The following is a 20,650-nucleotide window of genomic DNA, read 5'->3' as shown; positions in this document are numbered from 1 at the left end:
GCATTGAGCACAGTAAAATTGCTCTGTGGTTAAAGGTGCTTACCTGTAAGCCTGAAGATCTGAGAGTCTAGCCCTGAATCCCACATGATAGAAGGAGAGAACCCATTCTCACAGATTGTCGCCTGATCTCCACAAGCACACCGTGACATCATCAGCATGCACGAACACACACACACACACACATTTAAATGTTTTAAAATTAGGAATGTCTAGCCCATTGAGATGCTGCACAACTCTAATCCCAGCATTTGAGAGGCAGAGGCAAGAGGGCTTATGACTTTGAAGCCAGCCTGGTCTACAAAGTAAGTTCCCATACAGCCGGGTCTGCACAGAGTAACCCTGTCTCGAAAACCCAAGTAAACAAGCAAACAAACCGGAAATGAGTTCTTGCCATGTGGAATGTGAGATCTGCTGCAAGAGAATTGGACCTTGGGACTATATTCTGGTTGACACATTGCTTATTTGTTGGTCCTTCCTCTTGTAACACATCTCAGTTAGCGGAGCCCAGCTAAGTCGCCGTTCAGACCTTAGGAACACACTTAGGAAATACACGAGGAGCTTGGGGATATTCCTGCAACCAACCTGAGGTTAAGAGTCAGGAGATGTGGCAAAGCTGATACTTTCTTCTATTTACCTGGGTCGGGTGACAGAAGAATGGAGGGACCCCTGGCTTAGCTGCTCCGGGGCAGGTGGCAGAGTCGGAGGGTGGCAGGGTGCTGCTGTGGAGTCTCAGTCCTCCGGGATCCCCTACCAGCCCCACAGTTGACCAGCTCTGGCAGACACCACCCACAGTGTGTCTGAAGGAACGACCTCTACTGGACCTGCTCCCTCCCCATGGACTTTGGGATGTTTCAAAGAAACTGATGTCACTGCAAACATTTTCAGTGTCCATTCTCCCCGGGAGCCCTGCCCTTCTCTATCAGCTAAGGGGTCATGGATGATTGACAAAACTCATATTCTGAATAGCGTTGTTAGTTGTCTACTGAAATGTTGGGTGATTTCCTGGGCAGCCATTGTCAAGTCCAGGACTCCATCGTGATTGACAGCAGAAGGGAAGGGTCTACTCTCCTGAGCGATCAATCCCATGCAGCTGGTTTCTGATCAGGTTAAGGGAGAGATGGCTCTGCAGTTAAGAGGCTGGCTGCTCTTCTGAGTTGAATTCACAGCAGCCACAAGGTGGCTCACAACCATGCATAATGGAATCTGATTCCCTCTTCTGGTGTGCATGAACACCTGAGCAATCCTATACATGAAATAAGCAAATAAATAAATCTATAAAAGAAGAAGGACAACAAGAGGGAGGGGGACTCCTCTGGTGGACAGTTTTCCATGGCGAGCCCTTAGGGGTTGGTTTTACTTTGGGCTTAAAATATGCCCTGGGGACCCCTTTGCTTTCTTAAGAGCTGTGAGTTTGAAGAGCTTCAAAAGGGAAAAGACTGAAGCAGGCTGTGGTGGTCATCGAGCAGACTAAGTTACACAGCCTGCCTCAGCAAGGTGAAGCTGCGGGCCAAAGGAGATGGCTCAGCAGATAAAGTGTGGGGACCAGAAGGAACTGGGATGCTCAGAACACATAAAACCCAGGCAGCTGTGGCAGCCTCGCATGGATTTAGCAGATTATAAAGACAGGGCAAGGAGTTGAGCCAAGATCAACAAGCTCTGGGTTCAGCAAGAGACCTCAGTAAGTCAAAAGGAGATCAAGGAGACCCTCCTCAGGTCTCCATCTGTGTACACACATACACACAAAACTTTAAAATGGATCAGGGAGAGGAGTTGTCAAGATACCTGGGCTGAGAAGGTGCTCGACCTATGTAGCTTGCTGGAAGGATTTGGCTGTTTCGGATGGGGCATTGCTGGAAGGACTTGGCTCTGTTTCGGATGGCATTCCTTGCTGAGCAAGCCCGTGTGGCTCCTACGTCTTGTACTGAGGTTGTCCACTTGAGGCTCTGCATTCCTGACGGTAGCCTCAGCCTTTGCCGTGCTCATCAAGCTCCTGGGGACAGCTGGAGAGAGAAGTGGGTGAGGACAGAGTGGGAGGTAGCCTCCTAAGAGGACAGGCCAGCCTCTAGGACAACTCTTGCTCAGCAACACTTCCTGTCCAGCCCCTCGCGGACCATTTTCTGGACAATGATGCCCCCTAGTGGTACAAAATTATAACCCGCAGGTCATTTAGATTTATACCTAGATTTGCAAATTGAACTCCCTTTATGTGTTCTTTGACTGAAGGGTAAGCAGGCAACTGAAACTTTTTAGTTTATTTATGGAAGGGGGTTGGTCCAGGCTGGCTTTTAACTTACTATGTAACAAAGAGTGACCTTTGACCTCTGATCTTTTTACTTCCTGAGTGCAAGTGTCTGCGTTACCGGTTTATGCTACCACACCCAGTTTACACAGAGCTGGAGATCAAACGTGGGGCTTCAAGGATGCTAAACAACTGTGCTACATATTCCAGCCTAAGAGTTCTCACTATAAAATGACAAAAATGATACAAATAAATATAAATTAAAAACTGAAGCGTGAAGGCTGGAGTGGATGATCATGGGTTCGAAACTAGCCTGGACTATATAATGCGATGTTGTCAAAGATAAATAAATGACATGGGGCGTTGTTGGCAGGGGCTGGCTTAGCTGTGTGATTATGTAGCAATCAGTTTTAGAATCATTGTTTATGAATTGTATCATGGTTTGTGCAATTCTCTCTATTTTTATTCATTATATTTCTTTGTGTGTATGTGGGTGGGCATCCTTTAGCCATGGTGTTCTTGTGGAGGTCAGAGGATCTACCCTGAGGGATCTAGAAAGAGATGGCAGGTTATCAGGCATCCACCTTGACCCACTGAACATTCTCTGTAATTCAATAGCCCTATTACGTTTATAGTGCCGAAAATTACCCTTTGACAGGCTGGCCCCTATAAACCCAGGTTCATCATTTGGATACACTCACTTGGTTCCTAGAAATCTGATGTCAGAGCTAGTTATTGCACATGTTCTTTCTTGTGCTGTATATTCATCATTGTGATGGCCAGGAAATACAGTGAAAGCAGCCAGGTGTAGGTGACACACGCCTTCAGTCCCAGCACTTGGGAGACAGAGGCAGGCGAATCTCCGAGTTTGAGAACCTACAGAGTGAGTTCCAGGACAGCAAGGACTACACAGAGAAACCCTGTCTCTAGAAAACTAAAAAAAAAAAAAAAAAATTCTCCAAAAAAGTGAATGGGCTGGTGGGTAAGATCACTGACTGCTCTTCCAAAGGTCCTGAGTTCAAATCCCAGCAACCACATGGTGGCTCACAACCACCCGTAATGAGATCTGACGCCCTCTTCTGTTGCGTCTGAAGTCAGCTACAGTGTACTTTGGGCCCAAGCAAGCAGGGACTGAGCGAGCAGGGCCAACCCGAGCGAACGGGGTTGACCAGAGTGAGCAGAGGTCCTGAAAATTCAATTCCCAGCAACCAAATGAAGGCTCACAACCATCTGTACAGCTACAGTGTACTCACATACATAAAATAAATAAATCTTTGAAAATGTGAAGGCAGTATTTAAGTTTCACCTTATGCTGCTACAGCTAACAAGTACAGAGGACTAACTAGGAAGCTACTCGGTTTGAGGCCTTTTTGCACCACCAAGGCCAGCAGCACACCTCATGATCAGGATGGGCTTTCCTGCTCTCATCCCTGCTCTGCCCACTTTACCTGCTATAAGACTTGGAAACCCAGGAAGCCCCAGGAACTGAGCAGACCAGAGTTTGTGGTATGCATATCGGATGAAAAGAGGGGCAGCAGGAAGTGACAGAGAGGTCAAAGGGCTTCTCGTCAGTAAAGTCAGAACGTGGTTACATAAACCCGAGAGCTCCTGTCAGAACGGCACAGCCCACAAGCGCCCCGCTGTACCCATAAAGGGGGGCTGTGTGGGAGTTAGAGACCGGGGTGGGAGTTCGAGGCCCTCTCTCATCCTCTTCTCGTTTCCTTCCCTCTAGGCCAGTTGTGAGGGCTGGAAAGGGTGTTACACTGAAAGGAGCCACCGGTGAGTGGCAGCTGGCTGGACACACCGTCTTCCTGCCACTGTGCCTAGTCCATCTCCTCTCTCTCTTGCAGTCCAACAAAGTTCCTGTTGTTCAGCACCCTCATCACATGCACCCGCTGACACCTCTCATCACCTACAGCAACGACCACTTCTCCCCTGCGTCCCCTCCCACGCATCTGTCCCCAGAGATCGACCCAAAGACAGGTGAGTGGCCCCTGTGACAAGCTGGGCTCCCAAAGAGCGGTGGTGGGGCTCTATGGGGTCGGGGGTTAAGTATAGAGCCTGGAACCATTGTAAATGCAAGGGTTGTTTAGTCATCTGAGGTTGGGCCTCTATAACCAGAACGTGTGCCCACTACACCACATATTTCCAATAGAGCCTTCTGGACAGACGTCAAAATGGCTTTTAAAACAATGGGGGCGGAGCTGGCTTTAATGTGTGGAAGGTGATAATTAACTGCCCACCACACCTGTCCGTACCTGGAAGCCTAGGTCTTCATAACGTTCCTACTGAGTCACTGTAACACTAAGAATTTTCAGAGCCCATGTTTAAAGAAATAATGATTATTTGGGGGTAGGGCGAGATGACCGTCGAATAAAAACCCAGAGTTTAGAGGCAGGGTGGTTTGTTGGCAGAGAAAGGTTATTGTACTGAGAATGAGGCTGGTTGTCTAGAAAGCTCAATAAGTGAGGACTTGGAGTAATATTTGCTCTCTGTTGGGTATTTCCTGGGCCTTGTATGAATCCCTGTGCAGTCAACAAAAGAAAGTTACATCCGCAGAGATGGCTTCTGGGTAACTAGAGAGACTGTATCTGGGTCCTCTCTCCCTTGGATGCCCTTGAGTTGACTGCCCAGGGCTACTAGAAGGTGAAAGGGGCAGAGATGCTGAGAGACAAGGGCTTTCCACGGCAGCTCCTATGGGATGTTACGCAGGTTACGAAGGCTGGGTGAGGGAAGCATTTGACGTATCTCTCTTTGGAAGCAGGAATCCCCCGGCCCCCTCATCCATCTGAGCTGTCACCGTATTACCCACTGTCTCCAGGAGCTGTCGGACAAATCCCCCATCCCCTCGGCTGGCTCGTCCCACAGTAAGGAAACCCCAAAGCCTTTCTTACCCTCCTTCCTCCCTCCACTGAGCTCTGCCCTTCTGGACTCGGGATTTAGACATCCTCACTCCCGCCTTGGACAGCTTGCTCCCAACTCCTCTGTCTTCCCGCCCGTTTCTTAGCATCCTCTCCAGCCCCCTCCGACTTGGCTGACCAGATCATCTTCCTCCCTCCTCCCCCCTCACAGGCAAGGGCAGCCCATGTACTCTCTCCCTCCGGGTGGTTTCCGGCATCCTTACCCTGCCCTCGCCATGAACGCTTCAATGTCCAGGTGAGTCCTCAGGCCGGGGCTGCCAACATGATGTCACAGTCCAGGGATATTAGTGACTGCCACTTCTGGCCATAAGCTAACCAGTCACCTATAGGTTAGGCAGGATGGTGGGGTTCCTTGATCCTTTTTTGTTTGTTTTGGGGGGGGTTGTTGTTGTTGTTTGTTTGTTTGTTTTGGTTTTTCGAGACAGGGTTTCTCTGTATAGCCCTGGCTGTCCTGGAACTCACTCTGTAGACCAGGCTGGCCTCGAACTCAGAAATCCATCTGCCTCTGCTTCCTGTGCTGGGATTAAAGGCGTGCGTCACCACTGCACGGTTTCCTTGATCCTTACTTCTCTTTGATGAGGGGCTAGCTCTTACTCATACTCCTTACACCACAACCCCATGGAATGGGCACCCCAGGACCTACTATGCACACACACACACACACACACGCTCGCGCGCAGCTAAACCCTCCTTCCACATCCCTACTTACCAGACTCTATGGAACAGAGTCATTTTAAACATGACACACTGAAGCCAGAGACTAGGAGGAAATGTGTATCTTCCATGGTAATGCCAGGAAAGGAAACAGTGTATAGGGATTTCTCACAGGGGTGGCTCTACCTGACAGTGGGAGCACCAGTGGCAGGCGGCCTATAGTCCTGCAGTCCTTCTAAGTTTTTCATTCTGCCTGCATCCAGCACCAAGGCTGTGTGTGTTTAGGGGAAGGGACAGTGTCATTGGGCGGCCCCCAAAACTGACCGCCTAATTCTGCAGGTGACCACCCTCTCGGTGGGCGGCACACAGCCCTTGCCTCTCCGTTCTCACTTGTGTCTCCTTGTTACACAGCCTGGTCTCAAGCCGGTTCCCACACATGGTGGCTCCTGCCCATCCTGGTCTGCCCACCTCAGGAATCCCCCACCCTGCCATCGTCTCCCCCATTGTGAAGCAGGAGCCAGCAGCCCCCAGCCTGAGCCCTGCAGTGAGTGCGTAAGTGAGATCCCTCTGGGGGGAGGGGTGTGATCCACTCTCTGCTCAGCCTGTGCCCTGTGGTCTTCTCTCCTGCTGGCAGCTGGCAGTCCAAGCCCTGGCTTCTCCCGTGCACGCTGTTCTCTTTGATTTGCCATGGCCCTTCCTTTAAGACCTAATGCTTCTGTCCTCAGACAGGTTCTTGTGGCTGTGAGGAGCTAAGAAAGCTTTTGGCTTCCCTCCCTACCCTGTCGTCCCCAATAAAATGTAAGGCCAGGATGGGAGAAAGGAATTCTCTCAAGGACTGGTGACAGCTGGTGCCAGAGAGACCCTGGCATTATCCCTGTGCTGGAAAGATAGCAGAAACACCCACACCACCAGACCTATGGCTGAGGGAGGCCACGCTCTGCCTCCCTTCTCCTCTCTTGTCCTCCCTTCCCCTTCCTCCCTCCATCCCCTCCCACCGCCCCCCCCCCCACCTCTGCCCAGATCATGAAAGCAGTCACACATGGCCACCAAACAAGCCTCTCCTCCCAGTGAAGGCAGGCAGGAGGGAAGTCTGAAGATGGTGATACCTAACCTTCAGCCCTGTGCCTCCCCAGGAAATCCCCAGTTACGGTGAAGAAGGAAGAGGAGAAGAAACCTCACGTGAAAAAGCCCCTGAATGCCTTCATGTTGTATATGAAGGAGATGAGGGCCAAGGTGGTGGCCGAGTGTACCCTGAAGGAAAGTGCAGCCATTAACCAAATCCTGGGAAGAAAGGTAATGCCTGCTGCTGTTAACTCGTCCTGGCAGAGGGGCCTCAGGGTCTCCGCCTACCCTGATGGCTCTGTGTGTCTTCACCCTCTCTCCCTCAGTGGCACAACCTGTCAAGAGAAGAACAGGCCAAATACTATGAGCTTGCCCGGAAAGAACGGCAGCTTCACGCGCAGCTCTACCCAACCTGGTCAGCCCGGGACAACTATGTAAGTGTTCATGCTGTGCGTGCGTGCGTGCGTGCAGGAACTCAGACCTTGGGAGCAGCATCTTCAGGATGCAGAGGCGAGAGAGCAAGCTACTTCGGCTTGATTCTAGAGGAGAAGCCATGTTTCCTGGAAATAAGGAAGCCAAGTTGGAAGTTTTAGGGGCTGTGTCTAGAATTTCTGTGAGACTTGTTGGATTGTTCTATGTATGCTTTTATTCTCTCTTCCTTTTCTTTCCTTTTTTCTTTTTCTCTCCTTTTTTTAATCTGGTGAGGGGGCTCATAGTAGCTGCATCAAATTTTCAGAGAGGCCTGGGACTGCTCAGAAAAGGTCAGTAAGCAGGCCAGGGTGATAGCTCAGTAGGTGAACTGCCTGCCTGCCAACAGGTCAAGTGTTAATCTTTAACACCTACATGCAAAACTGGGCCATGGTGCTGTGTACCTAGACTCAGCCCTGAACAGAACAAATCTTGGGGTTCACTAGCCAGCCAGCCAGCCTAGCCTGTTTGGCAAGTTCCAGGCCAGTGAAGAGACCTTGTCTCCAAAAAAGGTGGACAGTGCCTGAGGAATGACATCCAGGGCAATCCTCTGGTCCCCGTGTGCATTGCATGTACTCGAATGCTTGTACACACACACACACACACACACACACACACACACACACATTCATGAGCACACACACACATGTGTGAGGAGGAGGGACAGAAGCTTTTAAAACCACTCTTGTAGGGAGTAAAGGGTGCAAGAGACAGACTAGCTCGAAGGTCCTCGGGACCAAGAGGCTTGGTTGCCCCCACCAGAGGGACTTTATGAGAAATGAGGGCAGGGTCGCTTTTCCTCGTCTCCCAGGCCAGTTCTCCAGCACCTTACCCAGGAACGATCAGGAGAAGGGCTGCCATCTCTGTTCTAGGGTAGTCTGGGGTCTTCTTGCCGGGCTAGTATTATTCTGTCCTTACTCATCAGTCCTGTGGCCATGTTTTTCAGGGGAAGAAGAAGAAGAGGAAGAGAGAAAAGCAGCTGTCACAGACACAGTCTCAGCAGCAAATCCAAGAGGCAGAGGGTGAGTCCTGGGTTGGTTGGTGCCCCTCGCTTCCCCTCCCACTGTCCCGGACACTCTTGCTTATGTTACCTGAGTCTCTGAAGACTCTGTGTTCCTGAGCAACTTCAGCAGGACGGCAGCACTTCCTTTCAGAGAAGACCAAGTAAGAGACCGAGAACACAGCCGCTCAATCCTGGGTTTGGCCCCAGCACCCTCCCTCACATAAAGCTTTGGAAGGTTTGCAGGGTTTCCTAGTCCCTCTCTTTAAGATAGCAAGTGTTTTAAAGGGGGTTCGGGAACAATCTTCAAAGCTCAGACTTGTCTCAGTGCAGCTGAATTGTCCCTTTAGAGTCACGCCTAAAGTCGATACCTAAGGTAAAAACAGGAGCTAGCTGGAATTATCTCTGAAGTTCCCTTCCAAAGGCGGCATGCTAGAGATAGACATATCACCCGGATTAGTTACTTTCTCGTTGCCTTGACAAAACACCTGACAAAAGGTGACTTAAGGGAGCATTTGTTTTGTCTCGAAGCTTGGAGGACACCGTCCATTATGGTGGGAAGGCATGACAGCTGATCGCGGTGTGTTCTTGGCCAGCAGACAGAGAGATGAATGTTGGTCCTTACCTGCTTTCTCCTTTCCATTTAGCCTAGGGCCTCCGTCTATATTCAGGCTGGATCCTCCTTGCTCTGTTAAAACTTTATGAAAGCATTTTACAGATACACTCAGAGGCGTGTTTACATGGTGATGGTAAGATAGATTGGCCATCACGCCACTTATCAATTAGTGCGCTGGAATAAGGTTTTCTTTGGTTGTACATCAGGAGAATACTATAGTCCATAAACTGAGTAGATTCAGCTCAGCTGTTAATGGGTTTAAGGAAGAGATGAGGAAGTGATAGGCTTTGAACTTTGCTCTCTGTTCAGATTCTGAGTGGGTCTTTGTCAGTTTGGGCATTTGGTCTTTGGATTGTGCCTTCTCTGGGCACTGAGTGTTGTTCTGAAGTATAGTTTCCTAATCCCCAAATCTTTGAAAATCCTGGAGATATAGCTCAGTGGGTGGAATGATTGCCTAAGCATGCGTGAAGCCCTGAGCCTGATACCCACCCAGCACCAAGTAAAACAGGGATGGCACTGTGTGAGGCCTGACTGGGATACTCAAGGACTGGCGATAACACAGTGAGGACTGGCGATAACGCAGTGGGTTGAGTCTGTGCAAGCATAAGGACTTTCAGTCAGATGCCCAGCACCCACAGGAAAGCCACAGTGGCAACCTGTCCATCATTAGTCTACTAAAAACAACAGACTTTATATCCAGGGAGAGAGTGTGTCTCCAAACCCAAGAGGGAGAGTCTGGAAAGTTGGCTCAGCAGTTAGAAGCACTTGCGCACACCCTTTTGTAACTCCAATTACAGGGTTTCTAATGCCCTCTTCTTACCACCACAGGTACCAGGCATGTACCTTAATACACAGATATACGCATAGGCAAAATACATATACACACAAACGTTTCTTAAGTAAGGGGTAAAACAATCGAAGACACTCAGTCTGAACCTCTGCCCTACACACACACACACACACACACACACACACACACACACACACACACTCACACACACACACACACACACTCACACACACACACACACACACTCACACTCACACATACACACACACACACACTCACACACACAAACACACACACACAAACACACACACACACACACACACCCTACCACCACTATTTATTTGTTTGTTTGTTAATTTATTTATTTAAAATCTTACATTTCCAACGTGCAGTCAGTCACACCTGGTTGTCCTTTGGATGGGTTTCAAGGCGTCCCCATACCCTACTTCTCAAATACCTGATCCCCAGGTGCTCAGGCCTCTTGAGTGAGTGGCCTTATATTTGCATAAAGTTTATGCATATCTTCCATCACTGTATACCAGCTCTAGATGCCGTATAACCCACCTCACAATGAATGTTGTGGAAATAGCGGTTAGGTTCTGTTTGCTGGCAAGATGGCTCAGCCGGTAAGAGCATGGCCTGCTCTTCCGAAGGTCCTGAGTTCAAATCCCAGCAACCACATGGTGTGTGACTCACAGCCATCTGTAATGGGATCAGATGCCCTCTTCAGGTGTGTCAGAAGACAGCTAATCCTATTTCCTTGTGTTTGTACCTTTAGGTGCTCTGGCCTCTAAGAGCAAGAAGCCATGCATTCAGTACCTGCCCCCTGAGAAGCCTTGTGATAGCCCTGCGTCTTCCCATGGCAGCACGCTGGACTCCCCTGCGACGCCCTCCGCAGCCTTGGCCTCACCAGCTGCCCCTGCGGCTACCCACTCCGAGCAAGCGCAGCCCCTGTCGCTCACCACCAAACCGGAGGCCCGGGCCCAGCTGGCTCTCCACTCCGCTGCCTTCCTGTCGGCTAAGGCGGCCGCCAGCAACTCCAGCCAGATGGGCAGCCAGCCCCCACTCCTATCCAGGCCCTTGCCCTTGGGCTCTATGCCCGCCGCTCTGCTGACCTCTCCCCCTACTTTCCCAGCTACGCTCCATGCCCACCAGGCCCTCCCCGTGCTACAGGCCCAGCCTCTTTCCTTGGTCACCAAGTCTGCCCACTAAGCTGCCCCCGGTTCTATGCAGGCTGTCTCGGGACTCCAAGTAGTAATGATTCAGAGGAGAGGAAGGGGGAAACACAAAGGAAGCATTATTGGTCAATATTTGACCACTCTGGACTGTTCTGTAAAGTGACTGGTAACAGCAGTGCCTTACCACTGTAGATATAACCAGTAGCTGATCTTCAGGCTTTTTTAAAAAAAAAAAAAAAAAAAAAAAGGAGAAAACATAAACAAAACAAAGCCTGCCCCTCTCCCCTCCCCAAAAAAAACCATCCTTCACAAGAAAGCACTGAAAAGCAGTGTGTTGCTCCCTCCCCTTGCGCTGTGGTGGGTATACCTGGGCGGGAGATATCTCTCTACCTCTTCTCTTCCTGACTCTCTGCCCTCCTTTCCGTCGTCGCTGCCAGCCCCACTTGCCCTAGCTCCCCCACCGTATCAGCAACATGACCAGGCCTGGAGTTCTAGCCTGACACCCTTCTCTCCAGGTCAGTCCTGTTGCCCTCGCCCAAATGTTTGTCCTGTGTTCAGCGCCAGTTCAACCCCCTCTGTCCTCTGCCCAGTGTAAGGTTGTGGCCACGTGTGACCATAGTTTCCCACCATCATCCCCTCTCCCTCTTCGGGCCCCAATGGCCTGGACTCCAGCTTGGGGTGGGGTCCTTCTGAAATGGTCCCCCCCCCTGCATTTAAAGGGACTCAAGGTGCCTACCACTGCCTTCAAGAAGTCTGTTCCTCTCTGCTGCCCAGTCACGTTTTCTTTCCCGCCTCGCAGTATCAGAGTGGCAGGCAGGCCCCAGTCCCCGATGTCTGGCTCCTGTCACCTCCATCTGTGCTAGTACAATCCGCAGAAGCTCCAAGACCCTCTGCCCCTTCCCCCACCACCACCTCACAAGCTTTTTCTGTGTGTATTTCATTTTGTTTTTATGGTTTTTGGAACAATTTAAACTCCCAGTTTATTTTCACAAGAGAAAATAAAATTACAGTTGCAAGACCGTCTCTGGATGTTTCTTTAGGCCTTCTGTTGAATCAAGCCACCGCCTTCCTGCCAAGCCCTGGGTTAAATTTTTGCAGGCTACTTATTGTAGAGTCATAAAGCTTACCAACTGGGCGTAGCAAGTTCTAATCCTCCCCCGACCCCAGTTGTTTTATTTTACTTCACGTGTATGAGCATTTGCCCGTATGTATGTATGTATGTATGTTTGTTTGTTTGTATGTGTGTATATATGTATGTTTACCATGTTTGTGCCTTGTGCGGAGGTCAGAAGGCTTTGAATTCCCCTGGAACTGCAGTTATAGAAGAATATACACCACTCTGTGAATGTTGGGAACCAAATTTAAGTCCTTTGCAAAAAAACAATCTCTCTAACCCACAACTTAATATAATAATTTTGTAATTGACTTAAAGAGATTTCCAATGTGGAAGTATTCTGCTTATGATTGTGACCCCCTTTTATTAGAATTGCAAAGGAGCATGGTTTCTCGTGGCTGGTGCTATTCATAGTGGCTTTCTTGAGATATAATTTGTTATGTAGATTTACTTGCCCATTCAAAATAATTGACAGAGCTGGGGGCACAGCTCAGTGACCTGGCTATAAGAAGCCTTGAGTTGGATCCCAACACTACCAATTTAAAATGATATGTTATTATTGTTGTTGTGTGTACATTAAGGAAACATGGTGGTCGGAAGACTTGTTAGAGCCAGTTCTACCTTGCAGGGCAAAGCTCAGTCCTGGAACTTATGTGACAACTGCCTGTACCCACTGAGAATTCCTCTTTTGTTTTTTCTTGGATTTTTGAGACAGGGTTTCTCTGTGTAGCCTTCACTGTCCTGGAACTCACTATATGGACCAGGCTGGCCTTGAACTCAGAGATCCGCCTGCCTCTGCCTCCCGAGTGCTGGGACTAAAGGCGTGCACCACCACGCCCGGTTCTGGTTTGACTTTTAAGGCTGGAGATATAGCCCAGTTGCTATCACACTTGGCTAGCATGCACAACTCCCAAGGTTCAGTCCCCAGCACTACCTAAAACCAGGTGTGTGGAGCAGATACCCCAGCACTTGGAAGACAGAGGCAAGAGGACCACAAATATTATTGTCCTCGTGGGCTACATATGAGTTATAGGCCAGTTTAGGTTACATGAGATCCTGCTTTTTAAAACAAAACAACAACAAATTTTTAGCATCTTTAAGTAGTATTCAGTATATTTACAACACTAATCAGGAACACAATCTTTCTCCAGCTGGGCTGTAAAAATGATTCAGTACTTAAGAGCACTTTCTGTACATCCACGGGAAGCAGAGTTTGGATCCCAGTACCCACATTAAGAAGACAACTGACAGGCTGGAGAGACGGCTCAGTGGTTAAGAGCACTGACTGCTCTTCCAGAGGTCCTGAGTTCAAATCCCAGCAACCACTTGGTGGCTCCCAACCATCTGTAATGGGGTCACATGCACCCTCTTTGAGTGTGTCTGAAGATAGCTACAGTATACTCCTATACATGGAAATGTGTGTATAGATAGATAGATAGATAGATAGATAGATAGATAGATAGATAGTGTGTATGTATATATATATAAAACAACTGACCTTCACACACACACCTGTCACCCCAGCTCTCCAAGAGAAGCAGACAGGATCGCTGTGCCTTGCTGGCTTTTCAGCCTAGCTTAGAAAAAAAAAAATCAAGTCCCAAGTTTAGGGAGAGACACTGCTTTGAAGAGTTAAGCAGAGAGTGATTGTGGAGGATGCCTGGCACACACTGGCACACCCACACATACAACAGATGCACATACAGTCATACACATAGACATATACAAATAAATAAGATCTTTATATGTTTGTTTGTTTGATAGAAACTCACAATGTAGCCTTAGCTGGCCTGGAACTATCTAGACCAGGCTGGCCTTGAGCTCAGAGATATGCCTGCCTCTTCCTCTCCTATGCTAAAACCAAAGGTGTGCTATGGAAAACATCAAAAAGTGTGTGTGTGTGTGTGTGTGTGTGTGGGTGGGTGGGTGTGGGTGGTGGAGTTTCTTAATTGTTTTATCATTTGTGCTCTGTGCAACGACAATGGTTGGTCAGGTTTCAACACTTTTGAGTGGTTTCTATTGCCTAGACTTTAATTTGTTTGCTTTTTGCCTCATAAGGAAGTGGTTACGAAGAGATGGTCACATTTGGCAGCTATAGGACAAGGTGTGAGGAACCAGGGCAAGGCGGAGAACTGGAAACTGTAAAGAGTAAGGCCTGATTCAGAAGAGTAGCTGAGCCAGGCATGGCGGCGCACGCCTGTAATCCCAGCACTTGGGAGGCAGAGGCAGGAGAATTTCTGAGTTTGAGGCCAGCCTGGTGTACAGAGTGAGTTCCAGGACAGCCAGGGCTGTATAGAGAAACCCTGTCTCGAAAAACAAAAAACAAACAAACAAACAAAAGGATAGCTAGGCATAGCTCAGTACAGCACTTGCCTGGCATGCACACAGTGCCTGGCACAGCAAACTGGGCATGGTGCCCATGTCTGTAATCCAGCCCTTGGAAGGTTCAGGCAGGAGGATCAGAATTCAAGGTCACCATCAGCTACATGTGGAGTAGGAGGCAGTCTGGGATACATGAGATACTGGTGCAAAAAACAAAATCCCAGCAAGGCAAGGCAAGGCAAGATGGTGCAGGCCTTTAATCTCAGCATTGTGGAGGCAGAGGCAGGAAGAACCGAGCTTTAGATCAGCAGGCCCCAGGTTAGAAATTAAAACGTTGCTGAGGTAGCAATTATAATCGTGCATCGCTTGTGTATGTATCATGCTAGTGCTGGGACTCGAACCCTGGGCTTTGTGAGCAGTAAGCAAACATTCAACCACTAAAGCGCCCTCCTTCCCTGCCCACGATGTAAGTATAAACCACCTTATGCTTATTCATTCATTTAATATCAAACATGGATTGCAACCATGTTGCAGAGGACCTGGGTTCGATCCCCAGAACCATCTGGCTTTCATGAATAATATTGCTATGTACATTCATATACATATGAATGGGTTTTTTTTTAATTCTTTGGGGATACATAACTAGACTGCTGTGTCACCTAAGTAGCTATTTTGACTTCTTAAGGAGGCCATGAACTTTCTCCTAGCAGCTGTGCCATGTTACATTCCTACTTGAGGGTGCTGACATAGAGGTGACCTCCATCCACATTGCATTAAGGTGTGTCTCCATCTATTCCATTGTTAACTGCTGACAACAGTGATCTGTGCTAGGAGATTCTGGTGTTGCAATCGCTATGACCCATTACCTTTGTAGATTCTAAAAATAAGGTCACACTGTCCTTTATCCCTAGATTGTTTAAGAGTTGTATCAGATGTATCTCACTGCTGATTGGTTGTTAGGAAGAACTGACGCCCAATAGGTCGAGCTGAATGGACCTGGGGGATGGAAAGGGAAAAGGGAGTCAAGGAAGAAAAAAGGGGAGGAGGGGGGGAGAGGGAGAGGGAGGGGAGGGAGGGAGAGGAGGAGGAGGAAGGGTCTTTTTTCCAAAACACTTAGGAGGAGAGGGCCGTGACTGTGAGCCCGGAATCAGATGGGGCTGGGTGGTCCGGTTACCTTAGATGAGCTGCTGAGAGCCTGTGCAGCTAAGGCTGAAGCTTTAAAACTATTTTTTTTTTTTTGGTGTTTTTTGAGACAGGGTTTCTCTGTGTAGTCCTGCTGTCCTGGAACTCACTTTGTAGACCAGGCTGGCCTCGAACTCAGAAATCCGCCTGCCTCTGCGTCCCGAGTGCTGGGATTAAAGGCGTGCGCTACCACGCTCGGCTAGCTTTAAAACTATTAAAAGATCTTAGAGTCATTATTTTCGGTTGGCGGGTCACCGGGGTCTTACAACACACTGGCCCTCCGTAACCTCATCACTATTGATTTCCTAATTTTTCTTAAATAGTATTTCATTGATATTTCCATAAGACTAATGGTATATAGTAATTTTTTTTGTGTACTTGTGGGCTAGCCATCCTAGTTTAACCCTCACCAAAAATGAATTAATGGCAAATGACCAAGTTTGTTTTTAAACTCTCAGTTCTGTTCTGGTCACCTCCATGTCCTCATGCCAGGACCATATTGTCCTCCAACTGAAGGATTGTAGGAGTCAGAACGTTGATGCTGGGGGCGTGGTTAGCAGCTGTGAGTACTTGCTGGGTTTTCATTTTATTTCTAATTCATAAGTTAACACTTAAAGTACTGAAGTAATAGCCCACATTCGTGTGGACTATTTGCGCAGGAATTAAGTATTAAAGAATAACAGTAAGGAGCCAGCTATGTTGACTTATGGAGTCTGAGGCAGGAGGATGATGAGGCCAGTATGAACAATTTAGTGAGACCTAGTCTCAACAAACAGAGCCTGAAGAGACAGCTGAGCAGTTAAGAACTTATTACCTTTCCAAAAAACCCAATTGCAATCGTCATCATCCACACAGAAGCTCACAACAGTCTGTGACTCCAGTCCCAGGGGATCTGAAACCTCTCCAGCACCAGGCATGCCCATAGTACACAGACATGCATACAGGCAAAACACCCATACACATACAAGTTAGTGAATAAATCAAGACGGAGATGGCTCAGTCAGTAAAGTGCTTGCCTTACAAGCAGGGGGGTGGGGGGGGCGGAGGGGGTCTGGGTTTCACCACTCAGAACCCATGTTAAAAAGCAGGGAATGTTTGAGTTCCCACTGCTGGAGAGGTGCTGATAGGTGGATCTCTGAGGCTTACTGACCAACCAGTCTCTAGCATGCTCAGCCAGTCCTACAACGGTGCAAGACCTTGTAAAAGGCAGATCATGTCTGAGGAATGACGGAATGACATTTAAGGTTGTCCTGTGGCCTACACACACACACACACACACACACACACACACACACACACACAGGGAAATAAGCATTCATGCGTACACATGCAGAAACTCTTTTTCCTTTCACTCTGACAGATTAAGAAATCTCAGTGCTCAGGGAAAAAACGAAACAACCAAGACAAACTCTGCTTGAAAAATGCCATCATGCTACCTAGTCCTTTGTATGCTGACACAAATGGGGGAAAGTAAATACTACTCAGTGCTAGCCGGTCACTGTAGTCCCCGCTACTCAGGAAGCTGAGGCGGGAGGCTCCCTTGAGTCCAGGAGTCTGAGAGAAGTGTGAGCAGCATGTTGAGATAAGAGGAACAGCGGGGGATGGAAGAGAATGGAAGGAAAAAGAAAAGAAAAGTTCCCTGTTATCAGAAGTTTGATAAAAATAACATGGCCCTGAGCAAATTGCTCAATCTTTTTGTGTATCTGTCATCTTAGAAGCATGCAATTTAACCACTATCTGATAATAAAGTTACTAGCAGGTGAGAAGGTGAGAAGAATCTGGATGTTCAATAATAAGAAAACTGTCACAGTTATAATAAACATGTACGTTAGTTTTACTGAAACAATTACCAATGATATTTTAAACAGTGCTGGGCGGGTATGGGAGACTTTTGGGATAGCATTGAAAATGTGAACGAGGAATATACCTAATTAAAAAAAACAAAAACAAAAAAACAGTGCTGAGGAAAATGGCTCCTGGGTGGTGGTGGCGGCGGCGGCGCACGCCCTTAATCCCAGCACTTGGGAGGCAGAGGCAGGAGGATTTCTGAGTTCGAGGACAGCCTGGTCTACAGAGTGAGTTTCAGGACAGCTGGGGCTACACAGAGAAACCCTGTCTCGAAAAACAAAAAAAAAACAAAAACAAAATAAAAAAAAAAAAAAGGAAAATGGCTCCTGTATTTGTGCTGCACGCTCACACTTCCATCCTGGCCTCTCTCCTCTTGGCTATCACAATCATCCTAAGAGAAGAAAAGCCAAAGTAATAAGCAAGTGGCCAGAAGCAAATTCATTTCCTATCTGCCAGTCCACCACCCCTGGCTCTCCACTGGCGGTCCCCACCTCTGAGAAAGCACCCTCGTCCTCCCTCCCCATCTCCCCTCTGCTTCCTTCCTTTCCAATCTATCTCGGAAGAATGTTAGTTAGTACCCTTTCCCAGCGCCCTCTCCACTCTGAACACTTCCTGTCATTCTCCCTGGGCATGTCCGCTACCTGAGATATGGCAGCAATCTCCTAAATGATTAACACCCAGATCCTTCTCCCCAAGCCAGTTCTTTCTGAAACAACCAGAGTAATGTCCAAACATTCTCCAATCTGATGAAACCTTGCCCCTACTAAAACCTCTTCAGTGGCTTCTTTTACTGTTTATAGATAAAATACAAATGCCCCGGAGTTCTATGTGATGAGGACGTCTCCCCTGCCCTGCCCGGTAACGTGGACACTGGGTCGGGTTTAATTATTTGCCACTGCCCTCTCCACCCACCCACACCCACACTAAGCCAATATCCTTAAATGTTAGTCAAACATTCGTCTTAAAGCAGGCAGACAGAATTTTCTTTTACAAACAGATTCATTTACCAGTTCACTTCCTCTAGCAAGGCAGAGTCAACATTATAAAATTGTGTGTGTGTGTGTGTGTGTGTGTGTGTTAGTTCTGGAGACTGAACCAAGTGCCTCTCATGTGTCAGGCAAGCAGCACTCTACCCCTGAGCTACAGTGCGTTTCCTGGAAGAAGCTGGAGGACTTCTCACATCTCTTGCAATCTTTATTCTCTCCTCAGCAATGTAAGAGGAGGGAGGAGGAGGAGAGGGGTGGGGAGGAGCTGTGAGGAGCTCATTGTGGGGATTTGTATTCAGGTGCCAGGAAAAGCCCTTGTTTCTGAAACTATCTGTGCCATGCACTATTCCCTGAAATTTGAAAACTTCCAGCCGTGCAGGACTAGAATACACAGTGCATCGTGGTGGGGAAATCATGGCAGCAGGAGCAGAGGGAGCTGTTTACAATGAATCCATCACCAGGAAGCAGAGAGGCATGAACCCCGTATACTGTGTTCAGCTTGCTTTCCATTTTATTCTGTCCAGGACTCCAGCCCATGAAATACTAATGTCCCCACACAGAGTGGGTCTTCTCACCCCAATTAACCTAACCTAGATAATCCCTTACAGGCACACCCAGAGATTTCTCTCCATGATGAATCTAAATCCCATCAAGGGGACAATCAAAATTAACCAATTACAGCAAACGTGGACAAATATCTATCTGATATTTATCTGCCTCACTAGATTTCGTGCTTTATCAGATTAAAGTCTTTTTTATTTAGATATGTTTGAGACCACGTCTTACTTTGTTCTTCAGACTGGCCTCCAAATTTTGGTTGTTCAAAGGATCCTCGGCCTCTGAGGCTGGAGAGATTGCTGAGAGGTTAAGAACTCTGGCTGCTCTTCTGACCCAGGTGCAATTTCTAGCACCCATATGCTGGCTCAGAGCCATCTTTAACCCCAGTTCCAGAGGCTCTGTGTCCTTTGGCTTCCTTTGGCCCCAGTCAGGCACAAAATGCAGAGGCATAAACGGAGGCCAAACAGCCACACACATAAAATAACAATACATCCTATTTAAAAGATCCTCTATCTTAAACCTCCAGAGTATTGAGAACCATAGAACCCGGCATGGTGGCACAGAACAGTAATCTCAGCATTTCCAAGGCAGAGGCAGGAAGACTGATGCCAGTTCAAGGTCTGCTGTACTGCGGAGTGAGTTCCAGGCCTGTTATGACTGCAGAATGAGAGCCTGTCTCGAAAATGACAAAGAAAAAAAAATGAACATAGATGTTGAGGCTACTTGTTAAATCACTGTTTATGAGATACCTAGCCTGGCAAATGTTCATAAATGACTTTAGACAACTTGTTTAAACCATCCAGCACTACCATAGATGAGGACACAGGAAATGACTGCAAACAGGAATCTGCAGATGAGCAGAGAGCAAGCACATTTAAAGTGGGTGTATGTTTTACTGACATGTATGTCTCTACACCTCATGTGTGCAGTGACTGTGGGCCAAAAGACGATGTCAGGTCTCCTGAAACTGGAATTATAGACCGTTGTCGGGTGGCTTGTGGGCTCCAGGAATGGAATGTGGGTCCTCCGGAAGAGTAGTCAGTGTTCTTAAGCACTGAACCATCTCCCTAGACACTAAAGATGTCTGTTGCTGTTGTTTTTCAAGACAGAGTTTCTCTGTGTAACCCTGGCTATCCTGGAACTCACTCTGTAGATCAGGCTGGCCTGATTCAGAGATTTGCCTGCCTCTGCCTCCTGTGTGCTGGGACTAATGTTGTGTCCCACCATCACCTGGCTCTCTAAAAAAAGTTTTTTTAAGTATATTTCTTTTAAAATTCTATTTTGTTGTTTGCATTATAAGAATGTGTTGCTTGGGCTGGAGTGATAACTCAGCAGTTAAGAGCACCACTGACTGCTCTTCCAGAGGTACTGAGCTCAAATCCCAGCAACCATATGGTGGCTCACAATCATCTGTAACAAGACCTGATTCCCTCTTCCAGTGTCTGGTGACAGCTACAGTGTACTCACATATAATAAATAAAATAAACCTTAAAAAAAAAAAAAAGAATGTGTTGCTTGTGTGGTGTGGTGGTGCATGTCTTTAACCCCAGCACTCAAGAGGCAGAGGTAGGTGGATCTCTGTGATTGCAAGGCTAGCCTGGTCTACAGAGCGAGTTCTGTTAAACAGAAGAACCCTGTCTTGGAAAGAAAAAGAATATATATGTGGTGAATGAGACAAGAGTGTTTGTCTAGTGTGCATAGAACCACGATTT

At 47.9% G+C, this 20,650-nt stretch overlaps 1 protein-coding gene and 1 long non-coding RNA gene across 5 annotated transcripts in view; one reads left to right on the top strand and one right to left on the bottom strand.

Annotated features, from left to right (window-relative positions):
* Tcf7l1 (transcription factor 7 like 1 (T cell specific, HMG box)) overlaps window positions 1–11,951 on the top strand; it is a 162,675-nt gene extending 150,724 nt beyond the window's left edge. For all 3 annotated transcript variants that reach the window (NM_009332.3, NM_001079822.2, XM_006505882.1), the window contains 8 exons: window positions 4,090–4,222; window positions 5,004–5,106; window positions 5,312–5,395; window positions 6,226–6,366; window positions 6,948–7,107; window positions 7,203–7,310; window positions 8,291–8,366; window positions 10,529–11,951. In NM_009332.3, coding sequence (NP_033358.2) covers window positions 4,090–4,222; window positions 5,004–5,106; window positions 5,312–5,395; window positions 6,226–6,366; window positions 6,948–7,107; window positions 7,203–7,310; window positions 8,291–8,366; window positions 10,529–10,962 — 1,239 coding nt within the window. In that variant the 3' untranslated portion in view covers window positions 10,963–11,951. The remainder of the gene's footprint in view (window positions 1–4,089; window positions 4,223–5,003; window positions 5,107–5,311; window positions 5,396–6,225; window positions 6,367–6,947; window positions 7,108–7,202; window positions 7,311–8,290; window positions 8,367–10,528) is intronic.
* On the bottom strand, window positions 605–9,034 carry Gm15401 (predicted gene 15401). Of its 2 annotated transcripts, NR_040421.1 has the most exons (6): window positions 8,436–8,491; window positions 8,177–8,271; window positions 7,065–7,211; window positions 5,364–5,672; window positions 1,783–2,000; window positions 605–1,243 (listed from the first exon to the last, which is right to left on the bottom strand). It is a non-coding gene; the product is annotated as a predicted gene 15401 (long non-coding RNA). The 2 variants fall into 2 exon arrangements; NR_040422.1 differs by lacking the exons at window positions 5,364–5,672; window positions 7,065–7,211 and adding an exon at window positions 8,970–9,034.
* Window positions 11,952–20,650: the final 8,699 nt, after the last annotated feature.

Source organism: Mus musculus, chromosome 6 (genome assembly GCF_000001635.26).
Source record: "Mus musculus strain C57BL/6J chromosome 6, GRCm38.p6 C57BL/6J".
Taxonomy (NCBI): Eukaryota; Metazoa; Chordata; class Mammalia; order Rodentia; family Muridae; genus Mus; species Mus musculus.
This window is presented reverse-complemented; position numbering and strand designations above follow the sequence as displayed.